Source organism: Quercus robur, chromosome 4 (assembly GCF_932294415.1).
Source record: "Quercus robur chromosome 4, dhQueRobu3.1, whole genome shotgun sequence".
NCBI lineage: Eukaryota > Viridiplantae > Streptophyta > Magnoliopsida > Fagales > Fagaceae > Quercus > Quercus robur.
Genome location: NC_065537.1, coordinates 84321573 through 84345863, shown reverse-complemented (window position 1 = coordinate 84345863; position 24291 = coordinate 84321573). Strand labels below are relative to the sequence as shown.

General features: G+C 32.5%; 1 protein-coding gene across 6 annotated transcripts in view; it reads right to left on the bottom strand.

The window, feature by feature from the left end:
- LOC126724090 (beta-glucosidase 17-like) overlaps positions 1-24291 on the bottom strand; it is a 43492-nt gene that overhangs the window by 3317 nt on the left and 15884 nt on the right. Inside the window, exons 1-9 of one of the 6 annotated variants that reach the window (XM_050428289.1) lie at positions 5030-5237; positions 3631-3805; positions 3446-3515; positions 2567-2625; positions 2277-2352; positions 1992-2069; positions 1803-1890; positions 1461-1713; positions 562-677 (exon numbers count right to left, since the gene is read on the bottom strand). In XM_050428289.1, the coding sequence (XP_050284246.1) occupies positions 562-677; positions 1461-1713; positions 1803-1890; positions 1992-2069; positions 2277-2352; positions 2567-2625; positions 3446-3515; positions 3631-3774 (884 nt within the window). In that variant the 5' untranslated portion in view covers positions 3775-3805; positions 5030-5237. Of the gene's footprint in view, positions 1-561; positions 678-1460; positions 1714-1802; positions 1891-1991; positions 2070-2276; positions 2353-2566; positions 2626-3445; positions 3516-3630; positions 4230-5029; positions 5238-23802; positions 24226-24291 lie in introns of those variants that run through there. The other 5 variants (XM_050428288.1, XM_050428291.1, XM_050428287.1 and 2 more) reach the window with 5 other exon arrangements.

Sequence of the window (24291 nt, the reverse complement as noted above, 5' to 3'; positions counted from 1 at the left end):
AATCCTACTCGAAAGCGCTTTTCCATGTACTCAGATTCTCACTCTAGAATTTAGCTACGATTAAAAACTAAATTGCACATTAAAGAGGAGAAGAGTGATTTGTGAGAGTAACATACCCTGTTAAGTTGTTAGTAAAGAATTTGAACAAAGACTGGCCTTGGCTTTCTCACTAGAGTTTAAAAACTATGGAAGGAAATATATAGTTTTTTTTTCTTGAAAATTTTTGTCAAAAGTTAATAGGTTATTTTGTTAATATTAATTAGAAAGATACCATGCATTGTTTTCAAATAAAACAATTATGGATGGCCCATAAGGTCCATAATAGAAGGGATCGAACCATGTATTCAAAATTCTAGTCCAGCCACATGCATCGTGGTAGCTATACTTGGAATGCTTTTCTTCTTGTTGTTGGTTTTTGCCGAATGGCTTAGCAAGTTAGAATGCTTCTCCTACCTTTACTTCAAGCCAAAAATAATTGCCTTTTGTAAATATCGTTGAAGACAATCGTGTTTATTTATAGGAATAGTTGAGTCTAATATAAAATTAAGTCATAAAACTTACCAACCAAGCATAAAATCAAGAGCTCTCAAGGCAGCCTTGGTGCTAGCAACTGTTTGGTATTTGGGCACATACCAAAGACTTTGTATTGTAATGCCAATTTCTCCCATTTGAGAAGCCTACAAAATCAAATTTAGATTATCTTATCTAATAAACTATACTATAATACATTTTACTTTGAAGGCAAACTTTTGCAATATTATGGACCTTTTTTTTCCTTATTAAGAATATATATTTAAGCACAATAGATTATCCCATTTTTTCTTAAGAAGGATTACGATAGTTTTATAGGTATTAATAACGCAAATTTACCAAGGCTAGTGTTCATTGTAATCTAAAGCACAAGCCAGTATTCCTAAACACAATGTCTCTCTCACACACATGGCTCGTCTATATATATATATATATATATATATATATATATATATATATATATATATATATATTTAAAGCCAGTGTTAAAAGAAAATTCAATTAGATCCCAAATTAGATATCAATTGTGTGCTAATTTTGTGCCATGTGTTCACTAAAGTTTTTTAATCTTTATACTAAGTGAGTTAATGAGTGCAAAATATTAAGAGTCTAATATTAATGAAATATACAAATAAAGAAATAAAAAACCAATCATGTATTTACTTAACAAAAATCACTACACTATCTATCTTATTAAAAATTAAAATAGAAATTATCAGAAGTAGTACTAAATTTAGTTTGGAATTTTAATATGCATCTAATTACGTTTATTTTTTTAATAATTCAATCAATCATGTATATTTTTATGATTAAAAAAATGTATTTATTTATAAATATATCCGTGCATATGCATAGGTTACATGCTACTTAATTAGTGAATCATAAATTGATATATCCTCTTTAAATTGATAATTGTTAAAAGCACAAACCTGATACTTTTCCTTGTATAATTTCACAGCAATTGCATGTGAAAGAAGTAAATTATGCCCCACTATATAAGGTTCTGTCCCAGAGTTCCCATATGTGCAATTTCCGATATAGTTAGAACATCGACCAGGTGCATCAACTCCTGTTACGTAGCCCCCAATGGTAAATATATTTGGCTCATTAATTGTGACCCAATACTTTACTCTATCACCAAATTCTTTGAAACAAACATCCACGTAGTTGTGATAATCATCCCTAATTATAGGACATTTATCAATTGTTGATTAATCAGATTGCATAAATACTAAATTCATAATAGATTTAATGTGTGCTTCGAAACTTACACTATATTTTGGCTCAAGAATCCACCATACTCCTCTTCAAGGGCTTGTGGAACATCCCAATGGAATAGAGTTATAAAAGGTTTTAAACCTGATTAATTAATTATAGTCACTATTAGGAATATGCCTATATTGATAAAACAAATTAGGATTAGCTTTATGAGAATCATATGAGAGGGAGGAAAATTCTACCTTGAGACAATAGCTCATTTATAAGGTTATTGTAGAATGTGATCCCTTTTTGGTTCACTCCCCCGCTGATTTTTCCCTCTGAGGATGAAATTAAGCTTTATAAATAGGATAATATTTTACTTTGAATATAATACCTAATAAATATATTTTTCCCAAAAATGACATGTTTTTGTAGGTTCTCAGTAGGGAAAAAAATGGTTATGAAATTATGCCTAATCCTTTTAAATTGATTTCAAAAAAAATAAATGGCAAAGGTTGAGTTATTGAGTTAAACATTGGTCTTACTAGGTAGTATTCTGGTCCATGAGATGGACAACCGAAAGAAATCTAAACCAATTTCATTCATCAAAGCTATGTCCCCCTGAAACATTTTTCAGACTTTTCATTAGTTTAATACAAAATAGACAAGCAAAAGTAAAAGAAAGAAAGCATCGTTTCAAGTTTCAAATGCTATATAATGGATGTGTAGAAGGGTAGCTAGCTAGGAATATAGTCTTTCTTTCTTTTTCTTTTTTTTTTCTTTTTTTTGGGTGTGAAAGAAATTAAGAGAATACAATCACATGAATTAAAAATACCTTAAAACGATAGTAAAATTCATCAGCTATATCTCCCGTGGTATGGTCAGCAATTTTTTCTGTAATGACACCATAAATTTCTCAAAAATAGTCACCAATGAGCTAATTGGTTCACTAAAAAAATTGTTATACATCAAACTATAGTAAAACATAGAAATAAAAGTGATTTTTATTTTAATTACAAGAAAGATCAGTTATGTCACGTGTTAATTCAACGTGTGATTATAAAATGCACTATGCTAAGCACGTGAGTGTGACAGCCCATTTTCTTAGACCCTATATGATTACAAATAAAGGGGAAAATATGTAATTAAACAATAATTAACAAGAATCCCTTTTACTTAAATGTTCACACCTTAGGAGACATTATTTTGTAAACTTCATGTCTGTGTGCGAGACCAACACGTATGATGTACAGTTCACTAAATACTAATGTTTTTTTTTTTTTTTTGTTAAATAAATACTAGTGTTTTAGTATTTATTGAATGTATACGTACACTGGCCCAAAGGTTAATATATACTATCTTTGGGTGGATAAGGTTCTTTCCTTACTCATTACCCATCAATTTGGAGGATTCCAAGCTAGCAAAAAATCCATAGTAGTAAAATAAGATGGAGCAGATTTACTGATCTTTGGTCTCTGGAGCTTATTGTACCTACCTACCTAAAAGCCAAAATTTCAATCCAAAACAAAGCAATAATTAAGCCTTTGGAGAACCCCAGTTTCTGTCCTTGACACATACTAGTCGAAGTTAGCTTGTTGTAATTTCTGATGCAGGTTTTACTTTTGTTACTAAAATTGCATAAAATTATTTTGTTCTCCTGATTGAATAAAATTGCTTATTCACTAATTATAATGAGAGAGAGAGAGAGAGAGACCTGGATGTTCCACAGTGAAAGTGTCCCATATGCTAGGCCCTTTTCCATGTTGAAATGCAGCCCCTTCATACTTCCAATAGAAATTAAGAGAGCCCCAAACATAATATGAGTATAAGAACATAGAGAATTAGTGTAGAAAGCATGTAAAGTATTAGTGTTAATGCAGTGGCATATGCTATATGTACCTGATAAGCACTTGAGGCTCCCCCAAATATGAAACCAGCTGGAAAATCTCTCCGACTTATACTTTCAGTGAAAGAGAAAAAATAGGCCACAACAAGCAGCAGATACCAAAATAAATGATGACGATGATGATGAAGTATTTCCATTTCTGGCTTTCTCCAGCTCCCAAAGCGTCAGCTAACCAAAGTATAATTGGCACACTTCTATTTAATTATTTATAGTCTTGAAACTAGAGTACACCCATTCTCAGTGTACATAATTTTCTTGTTTTTTAATCAGCTAAAAGTCATTTGTTTAACCTTGCAAGTAATCTTCACACTTTTAAATACATTGACCAAAGTGATCTAGACGACCCAAACTCCATCTTTATTATGCGCTATCACATTAGGCCACATAAACACTTATATTGTGTTTGGTTGGGGTGAATTTAGGGGGGATGGAAAACATAGAGTGAAAAATTGGGTGGAAAATAGTGTTTTCCACTGTTTGGAAAAGAGAGGAAAACTTGGGAGAAAATTTTCTCTCTGGGCCCACAAATTTCGTCCTCCCAAATTGGGAGGAAAAGCCTGAGTACCATAATACCCCGTTTTGGAATCAAGTTAAAAAAAAAAAAAAAAAAAAAAAAAACAGAGAGAGAGCGTTGGAGGAAAAAAAAAAAACTGAGAATGAGCATTCTTTGTGCCTGGAACGTTATTGAAGAAAAAGAAAAGAATGATAAGGACAACGTGTGTGGGGGAGAAAAAGAAGAAAAAAAAAAGAAAAAGAAAAACGTATGGCTGAGAAAGGAGATATAACATAATGAATAAAAAATCATAATTTATAAATGTTACCGCAATATTCTCACAATAATTTTTAAGTAATAGAATGTTATTAGTTAATATTAGTGAGTAAAAAAATAATTTCAGTAGTGAGTTCAAATTAGAACTAGTAACAACTTTCCACATAAATTTTGTTATGAAAATATTGTGAAAAATGTTGTGAACGTAACACTTCTCATTGAAAAATATAATTGTTGGTAAATTTTATATTATTTAATGAGTGCAAATAAATCTATTTCCTACCTATTATGTAATAAGGGTATAATAGTCAATTTATATAAACTACATTTTCTATCCTCTCATTTTTCTTTTCAACCAAACAAAAGAGTTATACACCCTCTCACTTTTCCACCCTTTCAACCAAACACGCACGAGGGAAAACTAAATTTTTTCTATCCTCCCACTTTTCCATCCTCCCACTAATTTTTCATCCTTCTACTTTTCCACTCCTCCAACCAAACAGACCCTTAGAGAGATAAAAAATTATCACCAAGAACGAATATCATAGGATGAAATTCTCTATAAAAAAAATAAAATTGCATGTGTATAATAAAACAAGCTAGCAAATAATTAATGCAAGTACCGATGAAAGCTTTGATTCAGAGAGTGAGAAAGAGAGTCTGAGACCTGGATGTATCGTAGTGAAAGTATCCCATATGATAGACCCTTTGCCATACTGGCACTACACCATTCTCGGAAAATCACTCCGGTTGAGACCTTCAATGCAAGCAAAAAACATAGGCCAAGGGCACAAGGTAGAAGAGCAAATTAATAATGGTGATGAATTTCCATGTATGACTTTTGGTTGCACTGTACTCTCTCCAATTTTCTATATCGTGTTGGGTAGTCATATCGATTAGGTGATTGACCAAATCAAATTAATGGAAGTTTGCTTCACTTACATATATATTAAGTCAATTAAAATCTAACTCAATCAAAAGTGATTTTGATGTTTCGTTTCCAATCCATTTGAAAATTCAAAAAAGAAAATTCTTAAACCGATTATCATTCTTGCTCTATATTAAAGTAATTTTTTGTCATCTTGCTCACATGGCTTAAGAAATTAAGGACTTAATTAGTCTTACCATTTAGTGGGTAGAACCGTAGAAGTAGAATTCTTGACATTTTTTTATAACTAATTTATTTATATTTGGAGCCCAAAAATCCGAAATTCACAAGCAGCCTGTGGCTGCAAGATGAAGTGAAAAAAAAAATGTTAGGTGCATTATTTAATTAGCACCTTCACAACACGAAAGCTCAGCTAATTCCAAGACGTACAGCACGTGATTGTAGAGTAGTTGAAGTCGTAGCATATTTGGTATCAAGAATGTTAGTTTTATAAACTTGTGGTTGATAGTTATTTCTTCAATGAGAGATTCAAGAGAGGCGGTGTTGATTTCTAACATTAATGAGACACAGTTTCCAGCTTGTCAATTTACTGCATATGTTGCAGGAGAATTTTAGAACATTGAAGAAAGAATAGCAATTTTTATTTTTATTTTTACTGAATAAACAAGATTACAAAATATATCTTTCTGTGAAGGATCTAAGTCAATAATTGACGTCCATAACTAAAGAGGTCAAAGTGGCAGAAAATTTTGACACTGCCACATTAGCACAAATTGAGTCAGTCAATTGTACTTGATCTCTTTAGAGAAGTGAGGCTATCAGAATCAAGGATATTGCAGAATCCCCAACCATAGTACATTGTTTGGTGCTAATTTTTTACAGCCCAACATAACGAGCTGAACAAAATAACATGTATTTGGAGTTCAAAATCCCAAATGACCCGATTCTTAATAACTTGTTTGGGTTAAGGGGGGATAAAGTAGAGTTTGTCAGAAATTAGTCTAATTAATAAAATATATCTTAACAATTAATAGAATAGTTTTTTGAAAATAATTAATGAAAACTAAGATGCGATTTGAGGAGAAAAAAATTATGGGGGGTTGTGTGGGATTCCAGATTTCAGTTTATAATTTATTTATTTTTATTTGTTTCTTTGGAAGGAAATTAAAAAAATATAATAATATACTTTTAGTTTGAATAGAATTTAAATTTGTTAAAATTTAAATGATAAATTTTTTCATAAATTAAAGTTTTGTTAATTTTATCCCTTAATTTAAGAAAATAAATCCTAACAATTAATAAAAAATTAATTTAATAATTGTTGGGTTATAGACTGACCACAATTAATGAATGTAATCACCTAAGTTGATTAACTAGATCAAATTAAATGCAATATTATAGAGGCACCAACAAATCACTATACTAATCTAGAGTGCAGTGGAAGTTAAATTTGATACAATGATTTATTGACTAAAGGGAAAAACCTTCACAAGGCAAAAACCTCAATAAGTGAATTTCAGGTCACTATTCCCAAGATCCACTTATCAAGAATCAACCAATTACAAATACAAGGAATTTTACCCTTTTGGCCTATCCTAAAGTATCTACTTACAGTAAAATCCTTACGTTAATCTTCAATTAGACTTGATCTTATAGAGACTTCTTCAATTATACAAATCTCCAATTTGTGACTAACTCCCAGCAGCTTGAAACTTGTTATTGGATGCAAAGTTCTTTACTACACACTTGTAAAAGAGAAAGCAACTTGGTTACAAAACTCTAAGGCTCACAAGAAGTAGGTAGATTCTTTGTGAGTTTCTGTGTATGATGACGGCTATTAAATAATGTTTTTATATTGTCTAGTAGGTTAGAGAACGAATTCCTAGAAAAGGCACATCATCATGGGCTGAAAATTAGATCTAAGAAATCTAAATCCACCTCATTAATTCTCGATAGAAGCTTGCATTGAGCCAAATGTCGAACAGATGGTTTTCAGCATTTTCAAACTTGTTTTTTTTGGTGTAGTCTTCATGTCTTCAATACTACCACTTGTAAGGTCTTATCAACATACTTTATGATATTCCTGTATTCACTCAAATCTATCCAAATACAAGTAAAGTGTGTTTTGTCATAAAATATGCGAACTATGAATATATGACCCTAACAATCTCCCTCTTTGGCAATCCGTGACAAAATAAAAAAAGTACATGAATGTCCTAGAATACATTCTAATCACGATTTACATAGAAAAATAAGTCTACTCTAATACTTGAAAAACTTTGCAAGAAGAGAGATCAATGTATGAATATGACTTTGCAACCTATCTTAAAACTAAAACACTAAACAAGATACATCAAGGCATCATATGGAAAAAATAGACAAGTTATATAAATATAGAGACATGTGTAAAAGGTAAGAAAAAAAACAACACATGTGAGAAGAAAAGAAAACATACATCATATATATATATAACTCAAGGTATGTAAAATGGTTGCAGAACCAAGAGATACAAGTAGTGGAAAAAACACCTATACTATACATCAAAATCCTTACAACATCCCTTAAAACTAACTCTCCCCCTATTAATTAGGTCAGCTACTCTCAAACTACTCCCCCTTTTTGTTACAATGGACAAAGGTGGATCATTGTGAGGTAATCATCTCGTCATCAAAAGAGTCAGAAGCATCATCATCATCTCCACTAGCAGAAGATGCATTTGGAGAGTCACAATCCGGAGAAGGAACTTGTATGTTTTTAAACCCCTTAAAACATAACCAGATTAACTTAGTTATTTAGTCAAGTGATTAACTTAGGTAAATTATGCAGATCTAGGTTAATACATATAAATCATATCATTGACAAGTGCAGAAAATAAAAAACACAACAATATGATAACCCAGGAAAACCAAACCGGTAAAAAATCTGGGGATGATTTAACCTAACTATCCTCAAGGTAAAAAACAAATCCACTATGAAAGAATTGAAATTTACACAATAGCGACTTAGACCACTAACATCCTATTGCTACCTCGAGTAAAAAACTTATTACCATGATCACGTGACAGCTCCGAGTCCACAAACTACTTCTTTCTTGGATTCCCAACAAGTACAAGCACCCCCGCTTGTATATCTTTAAGCTCTTAATGCAGCAACTGAATCGATCTCCAAGTTCTTGACATAATCTTAAAACTTGGAAACCCTAAGTATGTGTGAAGGCAACCATCTCTTGATCTCACAAAAGATTCACACACACAGCATATGGAGCATCTCCAAAACGTGACTAGGGTTTTCCCTTTTATACTTAAGACAAAACATAAAACCCTACACGTCAAACAGGCTCAGGCTGAGTTGGAAATTTCCATAGAAAAACAATCCGCACGACTTTCGATCGATCGAGTGTAATTCTTGATCGATCGAGCCAGACAGAATTGCACAATAAATTTTGCAGTAACTCGATTCCAACTTTACATAAAAAGCAAATACTTTGAGCAAATCTAAACAAGACTAAAACGTTTTGATCATGATTTGCCAACATTATAAATTGAATTTCTAATACATTTAAACCTAAAGTCTTAGAACGCAACAGAACAAATTCACTAAGTCTGGACAAACGACAGGCAATGCGTCCTATCCTAGTGTTCATCTGACACATCTAATTAGTAAAATGGTCAAGACAATCTCCATGAAAGGCTTGAGTTTCTCAGATGTCTCCAATGTCACCACGTATAAGCTGCAACTGGTTAAGGATGGCAGCAAGTGTAGCCTCTATATCAAAAGAAGAAGAAGAATGTAGATTTGGACTTTTCAGTTTTTGCACCAAATAATTCACTTGCCACAAAATTAAAAAATTATGAGGGATACATGATGCAAAATTGAACTTCAATTGAAATCAAATTTAGAATTTAATTGGATTTGAGCTCTTCGATTTTTGCACCTAATAATTTACTTAGCACAAAAATTAAAAAGATCATATGGGACATGACACAAAATTGGACTCTAATTTAGAATATAATTGAATTTTCTCTTAGTTTTGACTTTATATATATATATATATATATATATATATATATATATATATATATAGAAAGAGAGAGAGAGAGGTTCCCTTTTCTTAGCGTTCATTAATTTTTGATACAAAAACTGTCTATACTCCAAAGCCAGCTAGCTAGCCAACCAGGTCTTTCCTACATATAGCAATATAAGAAGAAGAAGGCCCTCATTTTCCCTCTTGACCTAATCTTTGCTTCCCCTCATTTATAGGTCCTTAATGTGTGGAGTCAAGAAGCTAATTGAAGAAATCACATTTCAAAATTCTAGCTTAAACAAGTTCAAATATGCTCAAGTGAGATCAAGACAGGAAGTTTGCTTAATGCCTCAACCCTTGCTTGCGCAAGATTGCTGAAACAATAACTGACCTTGTTGAACTTATACATGGTAGAAGTAGAAATGGTTTTCACTTTCCAGAATAATGCATGCTATAAATTAGTTTAAACAAAAGAGTAAATACATGCTGGAAGTTAAAAATATAACAAACAAACAATTAGTTCAAGTACTTAACAACAAATTAGTCGCTATAAATTGAATTACAGCTCAAAGTACAATAAAGGTACGCATCTGGTGACATTTTTCTTTTGAAGGAAATTTTTGAACCAAAAAGCAGAAGTTTTCATGTGTCTTGTTAACCCATTTTTGTAATCTACGTAAGTGATGCCAAACCGAAGAGTAAAACCAAATTTCCATTCAAAATCATCAAAAAATTATCATGCAAAGTATTCCCTCACATCAACCCCAGCCCTGGTGAAACCACAATCCTTAACATCTTAGAGCATTCACATCTATTATCTTCAAATTATTCTATTTTACTATCTTAAAAGTTACTTTATCTATTATGCCATACCTTTTTCTTCTTCATTTTTTCTTTTTTTTTTCTTTTTGAGAAAAAGGTAAGCAAAATTTTATTAATAAAAGAACGAACTACAAAAACGAAACAAAACCAAACTCAAGAAAGATCCAACTGGAAAACAACATCCATGTCCTCGGGTAAGTCTTCTACCCAAACCTCAAGATCTGCAGATAAAACTGCTTTTTTAGCTAAACTGTGAGCTAATCTATTTCCATCCCTCTTGACATGTTGGAACATACAACACATCCAACATCCCAAATTTTATTTTCTTATACAACACATTAAAATAATATAAACAATAAAATAAAAACAATATAAAAATATCTCACTTCTCTCTCTAATCTCTGTTTCTTTTACTCTCTCTCAACCACCCACCACCACCGAGCTTCCCAGTCACACCACCCACCATTGAAAGCACCACAAAGAGCTAACCTTTGGTTATCTCAACCACCCACCATGACCTACAACAACCCATCGATCAACCACAACTCAATAAACCCAACCCAGCAAAACCCACTGCTCATTCAAATTCAAACCCACGGCAACCCACCGATTAAACCCAAAACCCATCAAACCCGCACTACCACCAAACCACGCCACCACCAACAAACCATAACCAAACCCATCAAACCCAAAACCCAGCTAAACCCACGAACAACCCATAACAAAACCCGTCAACCACCAATCAACCCATCAACAAACCATAACCACCGATCAACCCATCAACAATCCAAAACAACCCGATCCCAAAACCCATCACAAGACCCACCAAATCACGCCACGCCACACCACCACCAGACCCATGTTGGACCCACGACCTTCGCCAAAAAAACCATCACCTTGAGAGAGAGATGTGGGATAGAGAGAGGCTTGGAATATCAATCGAGAGAGTGAGAGAGATTGATGAAGAGAGAGAAAGAGGTAGATATTTAAAGTAGGGAATAAAAAATATTATATCGGTTTGGAACGTTGCTAAGAGGCTGTTTGGTTTTAAAAAAACCATCACTCATCACTCCTCACTCAATTTTCATCACTCATTACTCGTCACTCATCACTTATCATTTAAAATACCCCAACTTCCTAAACCCTGCATGTTTGGCACACTGTTTTCAACTTCTCATCACTCAAAAATTTGTACTTTTTGTGGGACCCACTACCTGAGCACCATGTCAGGCTCACGATTACCATACCCGCGTGTATCCTCTTTCTCCCTATAAATCCCCCTTTTTTTTTCTTTTTTCTTTTTTCTTTTTTTCCATCACTCTCCCCTAATACCTAGACACGTAGTACAAACCCCTCTTTGCTCCTCCATTCTCTTTCTCTCACCGAGTCCAAACAACACCAATCTCCATCTCACTGAGTCTAAACAGCGCCGATCTCCAGCAAAGGAAATCCACCCAGCGTCGATCTCCACCTTACCCAGCACCGATCTCCACTGGCACCTAGCTTGCAAGATCACCTCCAACAAGCAGCAGCAGAGTCGATCTCCTCCATCATAACCTAGCGGCGCTGATCAAGAATGCAGGAAAGGACATGCAAGACCGATTCCAACCCTTTTCTTCGCCCCTTTCCTTTCTTTCATTTCTTACTTCTGGGTTTTTTTTTTTTGTGTTTGGAGAAGAAATTTTTAGATTTATTGTGTGGATGAACATGTTTGTGGGTTTGTGTTTGTGTGTATGACCAGTATCATGTGTTTATGGGTTTGAGAAATCGATACCCATGTGTGTGTGTGTGTGTGTGTGTGTTTTTTTTTTTTTTTAATTTTTGTTGATAAAGTTACCCACATGTTTCTATGAAGAAAAGAAAGAAAAAAAAAATGAAGAAGAAAAAAAAAAAAAAAAAAGGCCGTTGGAGTGAGTTTGTGAAGAAGAAAGAAAAAGAAAGAAGAAGAAAACATGAAATCCAAAAATGTCATTGAGTGAGTCTGTGAAGAAGAAAGGAGAGAAAAAGTAAGGAGGAGAAAAAGAAAATAAAAATAAAAGTAAGGACGTGATTTCTCTGACTGTGGGTCCCACGCATGTGTGTTTATTTACCAAAATGCCATGGAAACTCAGTTTTGATAACTTGAAAACACTTAAAATGTATTTTCAGTTTCTATAACTCATCACTCAAAAATCAAAGAATTGAGTGATAGAAACAAAAACTAAAAACAAATCCAAATAAACTACTATGCCGTGGGACTCACCGGTTTTGAGTTATGGGTGATGAAAATAGAGTAATGGGTGATGGAAAACAACAAATCCAAACAGCTCCTAAAATTCTTCAACATATACCATTTACAAGACTCAATCCAATTGCTCTTAGACATTGGTACATAATTGTTAATAAAACCTTAAGCAAATGGATTTTAGTCAAATTAATTATGTTATATTAATTTTTTTAAGCTGCTTTTTTTTTTTTTAATTATTATTATATGTGGGACTTTAAGAGGTATGATATCAATCATAGAGTTAGTGTTCAATGTGACAAGTGTTACTAATGAATATAACAAAGTTAAGGTATGTGTGACCTTGTTGATCCATGTCTAAAATGATTAAAAAAAAATTTTAAAGAAAAAAAAAAGAACCAATATGTGATGTGATTGAACCTACTATCACATTTCAGGTAAACACTATCTTAGATGATCTTATCATAATTTAAGATGAAAAAAAATATATCACTTTCATCTCAATGTGACCTTAACAATATTTTTTTTTTTGTATATTGTATACACGTATGCATACGGAGTATTGCAGGTTTTTTAAATATATTTTTTTAAATGATATTTGTTTTAAACGTTTAATAACTTATTGGAATGCAGATCATAACCTTTGAAGACAAACATGTTTGTTTATAGGAATTCATAAAGCTATTATAAAATTAAGTCATTACCATTTTTAACAAAAACTCAAGACCTCTAAAGGCAGCCTTGGTACAAGCAATTGCTTGATATTTGGGTAACATTCAATAACTCGTTACTGTAATTCCAATTTCTCCCATTTGAGATGCCTACAAAAAATCAAATTCAGATAATTTTTATGAAATTTTGAAACTCCAATAAAATATACTATATGAAAATTTTATTTTGAAAGCCAACTTGTGCAATATTACAAATTAACCTTCTTTTCCATACTAAGAATATATATATATATATATATATATTATCAAATTTTATTTATTTATTTATTTTTGCTCAATAGATTTTTTTTTTCCTTCATAAGGATTCAGATAATTAAGGTGATATTCTTCTTGGTTACTTCATTGACAAAAATGTTTAGAGACACATGGCTGTGTACAACTAGGTTTACTGATCTTTGGCAACAAGAATTGACAGAGCCACAGAGGATTGGTTGCCTCTTATCATCTTTAGACCCAAATAAAACCGGGAAACTCCTATAATAATATACTTGATAAAAATTTAGGATTGATTTTCAGAATAAGTGCATGTTGGAAGACATGGCGAACAATTAGTTCAACATAAAACTGTTAGGTTCTAAAAGTTTAGAACAATCGGTAAACTGTGAATACAAACTAGTCGAAGTATAAATATTAGAATCTATAAGATTTATTAGATAATACTTAAGATGCTACAAGTCAAAATACAAGAAAAAGGAAGTTGTAGGTTCAGGAATTCAAAATTTTCTTGGCTCGACTGATTAAGAAGAATACTCGACCGATCGATATACAATTTTGCATAATTTAATTAAAGCCCAACAACCTATTAAGCCCATTAAGTGATTAGGGTTTCAAATCTAATTCTCCTAGTATTTAAAGGAAACCCTAAGGCACATTTTGTAATGACTTTGGTGGCGCTCTTTTGATATTCAAAAGGTACTGTGTCTTTTCCTTTCAAAATCACTACTAGAATTCCATCTACACATTATTAGAACCGGTAGATCTAAAGTTGCTGCGACAAGATCATACATAGATGATGATTTAAAGTTTTGAGTGGGATCTCAAAGTCACAAACGTGGGTATTTGTGTACGATAAATTCAGATAGAAGAATCCATGGATTCGGAGCTGCGTGTGGTCACGTGAGTAAGTACTGTAAGAGATAGCTTTAGATTTAGGGAAAAATCTATTGTAAAACTTCCATTCTATTATAATGAATTTGTTTCCTTGAGGATAGTTTAGGTTAAATCCTCCCCGAGTTTTTTATCTTGAAATTGGATGGCTTCATTGGTTTTCCTTGGTCATTATATCGTTTGTTTGCTTTACTTTTCCACATTAAGTGATATGATTGTTTTTATTTAATCTAGATCTGAATAATAAACCTAAGTAATAACTTGGTTAATTAATTATGTTAAACAATCAGAGTACACATGAGTCTAAACAAAACAAAACAAAAGCAAATCAGCTGCCATAAATTCAACTACTACCCTGGTACAACAGAGGTTTGCTTCTGATGACATTTTCCTTTTGGAGAAAATTTTTGAACCAGAAAGTGGAGTGTTTCATGTATCTTGTCAACTCATTTTTGTAATCTACGTAAGTGATACCAAATCGAAGAGTATAACCAAATTCCCATTCAAAGTTATCGAGAAATGACCACACAAACTATCCTCTCACATCAACACCAGCCTTGCCGAAATCAAATTGTTAATATCTTAGAACTATTGAAACACACAATAATGATATTTTAGACGGTAAAGCGTAATATATATATATATATATATATATATATATATTATCTGTGAGTACCTAAGGCATGCTTAGCAACGTCCTAGGCATGCAAGCAACGTCCTTGGCTGTCCTCGGCATGCTTGGCAACGTCCTTGGCCGACCTCGGCATGCTTGGCAAAGTCCTAATCGTCCCACATCGAATAGAAATCCCCCCACTTTTTACCTTATAAGCTTTGAAACGAAGGAGTAGTGGTAGTGGTACCACTACTCCTTCGCTTCAAAACTTATAAGGTAGAAAGTGGGGGGATTTTTATTCGATGTGGGACGACTAGGACTTTGCCAAGCATGCCGAGGTCGGCCAAGAATGTTACCAAGCATGCCGAGGACGTTGCAAAGCATGCCGAGGACGGTCAAGGACGTTGCTTGCATACTTAAGACGTTGCCAAGCATGCCTTAGGTACCCACACTATCAGTTTCCAATACAAGGGTAGGAGTATTGCTTTTGATTAAAAAAAAAAAAAAGGAGTAGGAGTGCTATCATGTCTTAATCTTATCTTTACATATTGCTAAGCTAAAAGTTTTTAGCATATGAATTTGGGTCAAATTAAGTTATATATTATTTTTAAATTTGTTTATTTTACTTTTATGGGCAACTTTAACTCACATGGGTCCCTAGTCCCTCCAATATTTTTGGAGGTATGATACCCATTACAAAGTTACCATTTGATGTGACATGTGAAAATAATAAAGTTACCATCATGGGTGACCCTATTGCTGCATGTCTGAAATTATTATGAAAAAAAAAAAAGTTACCATGTGATGTGACTGAACCAACCATCAGTTCTGAGGTAAACACTATCCTAATTGAACTTATCATAGTTTCAGATTAAAAAATATATATAATTAACATATTAGAAAATCAGTTAATGCTTAATGTGATGTGAGTTACTAACTAATGTGACAAAATTACTATAAAGTAAAATCATGCTAGTAGAGATACCATATTTGAAAAAATAGGGGTATTATAGAATTTCCCTAATTCACACATATATAATATATCCAACATTAGGGTTCAAGTAGTGCTCGGCCATCATAATGGCATAATTTATGGCCATTATCCTTATATGCAAAGTCACTCACCTTATAGCCTTCAAGAGATTTGATAGATGACTACAGTAGTATTTTATCCTCACGCTATCATTGAGAGCCTCCTGGATTGGCAATGAGCCATTATTAAAAACTCCTGAAAAGCACAAATGTATACATATATTTGATTTAATTTTAGATAACTATTTCAATTACACTAAAGGATGAAGATAGTTTCTTACCATTTTCGATAATGTAAATAGGTGGATTATTATATTTTTTCTTTACATATAGCATAAGTTCTCGAATTCCTCTTGGATAAACGAAAAGCCATTTAGCAGCAGTCTACAAAACCATTGTTTATATAGTTTTCTTAGTGTATACAAGGAGTAAAATACTCATTATATTCAAACATGTGGTGAGAGTGAGAGTGAGAGAGATTACTGGTTGACCAATAGGAATGTCATCCTTCTCTACTGTGGCATTAAATAGAGTGACTACATGAGTGTAAGGAAAAAATATAAGGAAAATGAAAAAGTGACTACCAATTTTACGACAAAAGATTTACAAATTGAGGGGACAATGAATATGATTTAGGCCATTTCAACAAAATTAATACCAGGAGTACTTTTTGATGACTAATGACACTTCTTTTTTATAAAATTGTTAATATATATTCTTTTCATCACCCAATATATAAATCAAGTTTATGGATTTTGAGCTTAACTGGTCAAATTTACATGGCTATCTGTTGTGTAACTTAGGTCGACACTACTAGAAGATGTAGAGTCATTTGCATATCTTGCAGTATAGTAATTTACTCCGAGGAAATCCGAAGAACCTTTTAACATCTTGGATTGTGATTCCGTAAATAAAGGCAGTCGAGTTCCCACCAAAACACGCATAGTCTCAGGGTAGTCACCAAAAATAATTGGATCAACAAACCTACACAAATAATAGAAATAATAACAACAAGTCTCCTTATAAGGGTTCGATACAATACATTGAGAAAATATCTTAACTACTTAATCTAAAAGCCTAAGATTGTAACTTGTCGTAGCTATGCTTAGAATGCTTATGTTGTTGTTGTTGGTTTTTGCTGTATGGCATAGAATGCTTCTCTTAACTACCTCTACTTCAAGGCAAAAGTATTTGCCTTTTGCAAATACGTTTGAAGACAAATGTGTTTATTTATAGGAATTGTTGAGTCTAATATAAAATTAAGTCATAAAACGTACCATCCAAACCTAAAATCAAGACCTCTAAAGGCAGCCTTGATGCTAGCAACTGTTTGGTATTTAGGCAAATTCCAATAACTTTGTACTGTAATGCCAATTTCTCCCATTTGAGAAACCTACAAAAATCAAATTCAGATTATCTTATCCCGTAAAATATATGATAAAACATTCTATTTTGAAAGAAAACTTTTGCAATATTATGAACCTTCTTTTTAACTTATTAAGAATATACATTGAAGCACTCCCTTTTTTTCTTAAGAAGGATTAGGATAGTTTTATAGGTATTAATAGCACAAATCAACCAAGGCTAGTGTTCTGTGTAATCTAAAGCACAATGTCTATCTCACACATACCCGATTCTTTTCCTTTGTATATCCTCTCTAAATTGATAATTGTTAAAAGCACATACCTGATACTTTTCCTTGTATAATTTCACAGCAATTGCATGAGAAAGAAGTAAATTATGTCCCACCATATAGGATTCTGTCCCAGAGTTCCCATATGTGCAATTTCCGATATAGTTAGAACATCGACCAGGTGCATCAACACCTGTTATGTAGCCCCCAATGGTAAATATATTTGGCTCATTAATTGTGATCCAATACTTCACTCTATCACCAAATTCTTTGAAACAAACATCCACATAGTTGCAATAATCATCCCTAATTATAGGAGATTTATCAATTGTTGATTAATCAAATTGCATATATATATATATATATATATATACTAATTTCATAATAGATTTAATGTGTGCTTCAAAACTTACACTATGTTTTGGCTCAATAATCCGCCATACTTTTCAAGGGCTTGTGGAACATCCCAATGGAATAGAGTTATAAGAGGTTTTAAACCTGATTAATTCTTTATAGTCAGTATGAGGAGGAGGCCTATATTGATAAAACAAATTACGATTTGCTTTATGAGAATCATATGAGAGGGAGGGAAATTTCACCTTGAGACAATAGCTCATTTATGAGGTTATTGTAGAATGTGATCCCTTCTTGGTTCACTCCCCCACTGATTTCCCCCATAAGGACAAAATTAAGCTTTATAAGTAGGATAATTTGTTACTTTGAATATAATACCAAATAAAGATATTTTTTCCCCAAAAATGACATGTTTTTGTAGGTTCTTAGTAGGGAAAAAAATGGTTATGAAATTAAGCCTAATTCTTTTAAATTGATTTCAAAAAAAATAAATGGCAAAGGTTGAGTTATTGAGTTTAAACAATGGTCTTACTAGGTAGTATTCTGGTCCATGAGATGGAGAACCGAAGGAAGTCTAAACCAATTTCTTTCATCAAAGCTATGTCCCCCTGAAACATTTTTCGGTCTCTTCATTAATTTAATGCATAAAAGAAAAGCAAAAGTAAAAGAATGAAAACATCGTTTCAAGTTTCAACTGCAGTAGTCTTTTTTTCTTTTTGATGTGTAAGAAACTAAGAAAATACAATAACATGAATTAAACATATATACCTTAAAACGATAGTAAAATTCATCAGCTATATCCCCTGTGGTATGGTCCGCAATTTTTTCTGGAATGACACCATAAATTTCTCAAAAAATTCTCTAATGAGTTAAGTGGTACCCTAAAAAAATTGTTATACATCGAACTATACATAGAAATAAGAGTTATTTTTATTTTAACTTCAAAAAATGTTATGTCACATATGTTGATCCTCTTGTGATTATAAAATGCACTATATTAAGCACAAGAGTATGACAGCCCATTTTCTTAGCCAAGGAAGACCCTATAAGATTACAAATAAAAGGGAAAATTTGTAATTAAACAATAATTATTGACTTAAATGTTCACAACATAGGAGACATTATTTCGTAAAAACTCCATGTACTATAAGTCTATACCTTCCTTTTACATTAACGCTGTCATATGTACAGAACCTGCATGTAAGGTTTGCTTTTGTGTGAGAAGAATGTGTAAGGTTTGCTTTTGTGTGAGAAGAATGTGTAATACACTTGGTACAAATAATTTCACCTTTAGGATGGGTTTGCATTATTCTAATGTTTAATTATATATTGAATATACAAGTACACTGGCCCAAAGGTTAATATATACTATCTTTGGGTGGATTAGGTTCTTTTCTTACTCATTACCCATCAATTTGGAGGATTCCAATCTAGCAAAAAAAATCCATAATAGTAAAGTAAGATGATGAAGCTGATTTACTGAAGAAATTCTTGTTTGGTCTGTGGAGCTCATTGTCTACTTACCTAAAAGTCAAAATTTCAACTAAAATCAAAGCACTCTGCAGCCTTTGGAGGACCCCAATTTCTGTCCTTGACACATACTAGTCGAAGTTAGTTGTAATTTCTGATGCATTTGTAGGTTAGTCTCCAGAACTAGTTGCTGCTTGTTTTGATTTTGTTACTAAATTTGTATATTTCTATTGATTGAATAGTAACAAGACAAGTATAATTTGAATAATGTTGTGCTCCACACCAATTGACTTGTGGTCTTTACTTTCATTTGTTACATATTAGAAACAGATGAGAAGAGTTTTAGATAAGTACAATACATTCAGTTACAAATGTGATAGGAGTAATCCTTGCTAACTTCAATCTGATCTAGTCTTATCAATTTCATTTGGGTTGCTTATCTTGATAGGATACTTAAGCTTTGCTTCAATAAATAGAATTGCTTATTCACTAAAAATGTGTGTGTGAGAGAGAGAGAGAGAGAGTGACCTGGATGTTCCCTAGTGAAAGTTTCCCATATGCTAGGCCCTTTTCCATGTTGAAATGCAGCCCCTTCATACTTCCAATAGAAGTTGAGAGAACCCCAAACATAAAATGAGTATAAAAACGCAGAGAATTAGTGTAGAAAGCATGTAAAATATTAGTGTTAGTGCAGTGGCATATGTACCTGGTAAGCACTTGAGGCTCCTCCAAATATGAAACCAGCTGGAAAATCTCTCCGACTTATACTTTCAGTAAAAGAGAAAAAATAGGCCACAACAAGTAGCACATACCAAAATAGATGATGATGATGATGAAGAAGTATTTCCATTTCTGACTTTCTCCAGCTCCCAATATGTCGGCCAACCAAAGTATAATTTGCACATTTACATATATTTATAGTCGTACGATTTTCTTGTTTTATTTACATAATAATCAAATAAAAGTCATTTGTTTTAAACATGCAAGTAATCACCATATATATATATATATATATATGGGTTATCTTCTTCTTCTTTTTTTATTTTTTATTTTTTTTATTTGTATTTTTAAGATAGTTTCAACCTATGATGTCTGCTTTTGATTATAACTCTTTATCATCAAACTAAGACACCAAATAGTTTTTGGTATAGACAAAGATTGAACTCCAGATCTCTTATTTAACTATCAGAAACTTTTCTAATTAAGGTAATTGGAACTCATTCTATGAATCATCTAGATCATGTTGTTCAATGCTAAATATTTCAATAATGTCTGCATTTGATTGTGTCCAAAGTAGTAGTACTCTACCAATCTACCAGCCTTTGTAGTAGGCTGGTTGATTGGTAGAGTACTGCTAATACCATGCATTTGTTGCTATTCCAAACTCCAATGATACGAGCGACGATGGGGACACATTACTTTTATCATATTCATATTTATTATGCGTTATCACATTAGGCCACATAAACATTTACAAACAATGAAATTAGGCCACATAAACATTTACAAACAATGAAATTATTGCAAGTACCAATGAAAGCATTGATGCAAAGTAGGGATGGAGCCAAGACTTATAATTGGGGGGCAACTTTGTTGCTAATTGTGTGTGGTGGCTTAACCATTGAGGTGTTTTTTTTTTTTTTTTTTTTTGGTGAATTTGATGCGTGTTGTTGGGTGGGGACAATTATTTTGTTTGAAATTTTTTAAAAGGTCGAGTTATTTGTTTTGGGTAAAATTGGTTGATTAGAATTTTTTTTTTTTTTTTTTTTTGCTTCACTATTGAAAATTTTTGTTGTTCGACTAATTTTTTTGGCCTTGTATATTTTGTTTAAAATTTAAAATTTATAGATTTTTTATGGTCTTTTAAAAGAAAAAAAAAATGCTAGAACTACTAATTTTTTTACAAATTGCTAATGTGGTGAGTAGTTATTGGTAAGTAAAAAAGTGGTGTAAGTAGTGAGTTTAGATGTGAACCAATAAGAATTTGCTACCTTAATAGTTTGTTAAAATATTGTAGAAAAATTTGTAATATAACATCACTCTTAAAAGAATTAATGATATTATTAAGGGGGCAAAGTGTAATTGTAAAGAATAAAATTGCTAAAATTAATACCTAGTATATTTTCTAATATTAAAAAAAAAAAAAAAAAATTGGGGGGAGGGGGGAGGGGAGCCATTGCCCCCCTAAGTCAAAGGCTACCTCCATCCCTGATGCAAAGAGTGAGAAAGAGTCTGAGACCTGGATGTATCGTAATGAAAGTATCCCATATGTTAGAACCTTTGCCATCCTGGTATGCAGCCCCTTCATAGACCATACTATATACAGTGAAAAAATATATATTTACAAATCAAACATACATAATGCAAGAGAACCATAGAAATACATATGCATGTGTAGGACATATGTACAAATTAATGTTGGAACTAGCGCTATACCATTCGGACAATCACTCCGGTTGAGACCTTCAATGCAAGCAAAAAACAGAGGCCAAGGCCACAAGGTAGATGAACAAATTAATGACTTTTAGGTTGCACTGAACAAATTAAATTATTGGAAGTTTGATTTGATGTTTCGTTTCTAATCCATTTGAAATTAAAAAAAAAAAAAAAAAAAAAATAAATTCTTAAACTGATTATCATTCTTGCTCTATATTAAAGTAATTTTTGGTCATCTTGATCACATTGCTTAATAAATAAAGGACTTAGTATGAGTTTGGATAGCATTTTGCGCGTTTGCATTTCATTTCTGTGGGTCATGTGTACTGTTTACGGAACCCGCAAGTACAGAATTCAGTAAATATAACTTAAAAACTGGGTCCCACGATACTATTCACACATTTAAAAATTATTTTGTTACAATATTTCAGCAATAAGTTTTCAATTTTCAGCAATAAGCGGTATCCAAACAGACGCTTAATTAGTCCCACCATTTAGTGGGGAGAATTCTTGTCATTTTTTGATAGGTGCATTATTTAGCACTTCAATACAACACAAAAGCTCAGCTAATTCTTAGACACCACGTGATTGTTGAGTAGTTGAAGTCGTAGCACATTTGGTAGCAAGAATGTTAGGTGCATAATTTTGCACCATAGTAGATTGTTTGGGCCTAATTTTTTACAGCCCAACATAACGAGATAAAACAAAATAACTTAACTTATTTGGACTTCAAAATCTGTGATGACCTGATCCTCAAGAGTAGATGGAACAGGTTCGCTTCCGAAAAGGAATCTATTGATTCTCTCCCAATTGGTTGGACCGTAGGTGTGATGATTTATTTCACGAGTGAGGCACAAGTACATACATACTCAAGAAGGAGTACCATAAATATATACTCGTTACTTTCACATAATAATAAATCTTACTAATTAAATTTATAATGGGACTAATCACTAATCAAGTGACAAGGATGTATGGGAGGGAGAGTAGGGTAGTATCCATTTATGATGCTTTCAAAGTATTTTATAATTTTCCATTGAATACAAATCCCGAAAACTAAACCATATTAATTTCTGGCAAAACTTTTATTTGGGCCTAAGTCCAAATAATCATATTTTTCACTTTTCATCGGATTGTCCAAGTCCACATGGAAAACCCAAGGGAAGGAGTATGAGAATTTTGGTTTGGAGAAATTTTTGTAAGTGGGCTTGGACTGTTTGTAAAGCCCGTGGAAGGTAAGCACGTGTAGAAAGCCCAATGTATTGGGAAGACTTTTGCACTTGTTGGATATAGTAGTTATGAGAAAAAAAAAAAAGCATAATTTCATTATACTCTAAATGTACTTTAGAATTTTTCTTAATTTTCACACAATCTCAAATCTATATTTAATGCTAGCCTAATCACAATTAATGCTCACTATCATGAACCCACAAATTTAATTAATGCTCACTATCATGAACCCACAAATTTAATAACTCCAAAAAAAAAAAAAAAAAAAAAAACACCAATCCTCTTACAAACCAAACTGCAATAGACTTGAGCAAAATGGAATCATCCCAACCTCCCATATCTTTCTTTGCCTGAAGCTTTAGTTCTACTATAATACCCACTATTCTAAATAGGTTCCCTTTTCTCTTTGAAGGATTTCCACATCTTCCCCAAGTTGTTATAAAAATCAAGAGGCTTTAACATTAACTCAGGACGCCTAACTCAATCGATCAATAAGCTTTGATACAAAAATTGTCTTTGTCATGTAGCAATATAAGAAGAAGGGACAATAATTAACGGATATCCTAAGAACATTGGATTAGAAAATATTTTAATAAACTTTTTATAGGAAAATAAAAAAGAAACTGATTTTTTTTATAACATTTTATATTTCCTATGAATGTGGTATCACAAATTTCCTAAAATATTCTATTAACAAATGTACAAAGGGCACTCATTAACTGAACTCTAAGAAGAATACCCTCTTTCTCCCTCTTCACCTAATCATTCCCCTCATTTATATATAAGTCCTTATGTGTCGAGTCAAGAAGCTAAGAGAACTCACGTTTTAAAAAACTGGCTTAAACGTACGAGTTCAAATATTCTCCAGCGAGATCAGGAAAAAAAAAGTTTGCTTAATGCTTCAAACCTTGTGCAAGATTGATGAAACAATAACCGACCATGCTGAACTTATACATGGTAGGAAGTAGTCAAGTAGAACTGGTTTTCACTTTCCAGAGTAAATGCATGCAATAAATTAAATATAAGAAACAAACAATTAGTTCAAGAACTTAAACAACAAATCAGTCGCTGCTGCAGGTGACATTTTTCTTTTGAAGGAAATTTTTGAACCAAAAAGCAGAGGCTTTCATGTATCTTTTCAACCCATTTTTGTAATCTACATAATTGATACCAAACCGAAGAGTAAAACCAGATTCCCATTCGAAGTCATCAAGAAATGACCATGCAAAGTATCCCCTCACGTCAACCCCAGCCCTGCCAAAACCATAATCATTAATATCTTAGACACTGTTACTTTAATGTGGGTATGATATGTATATA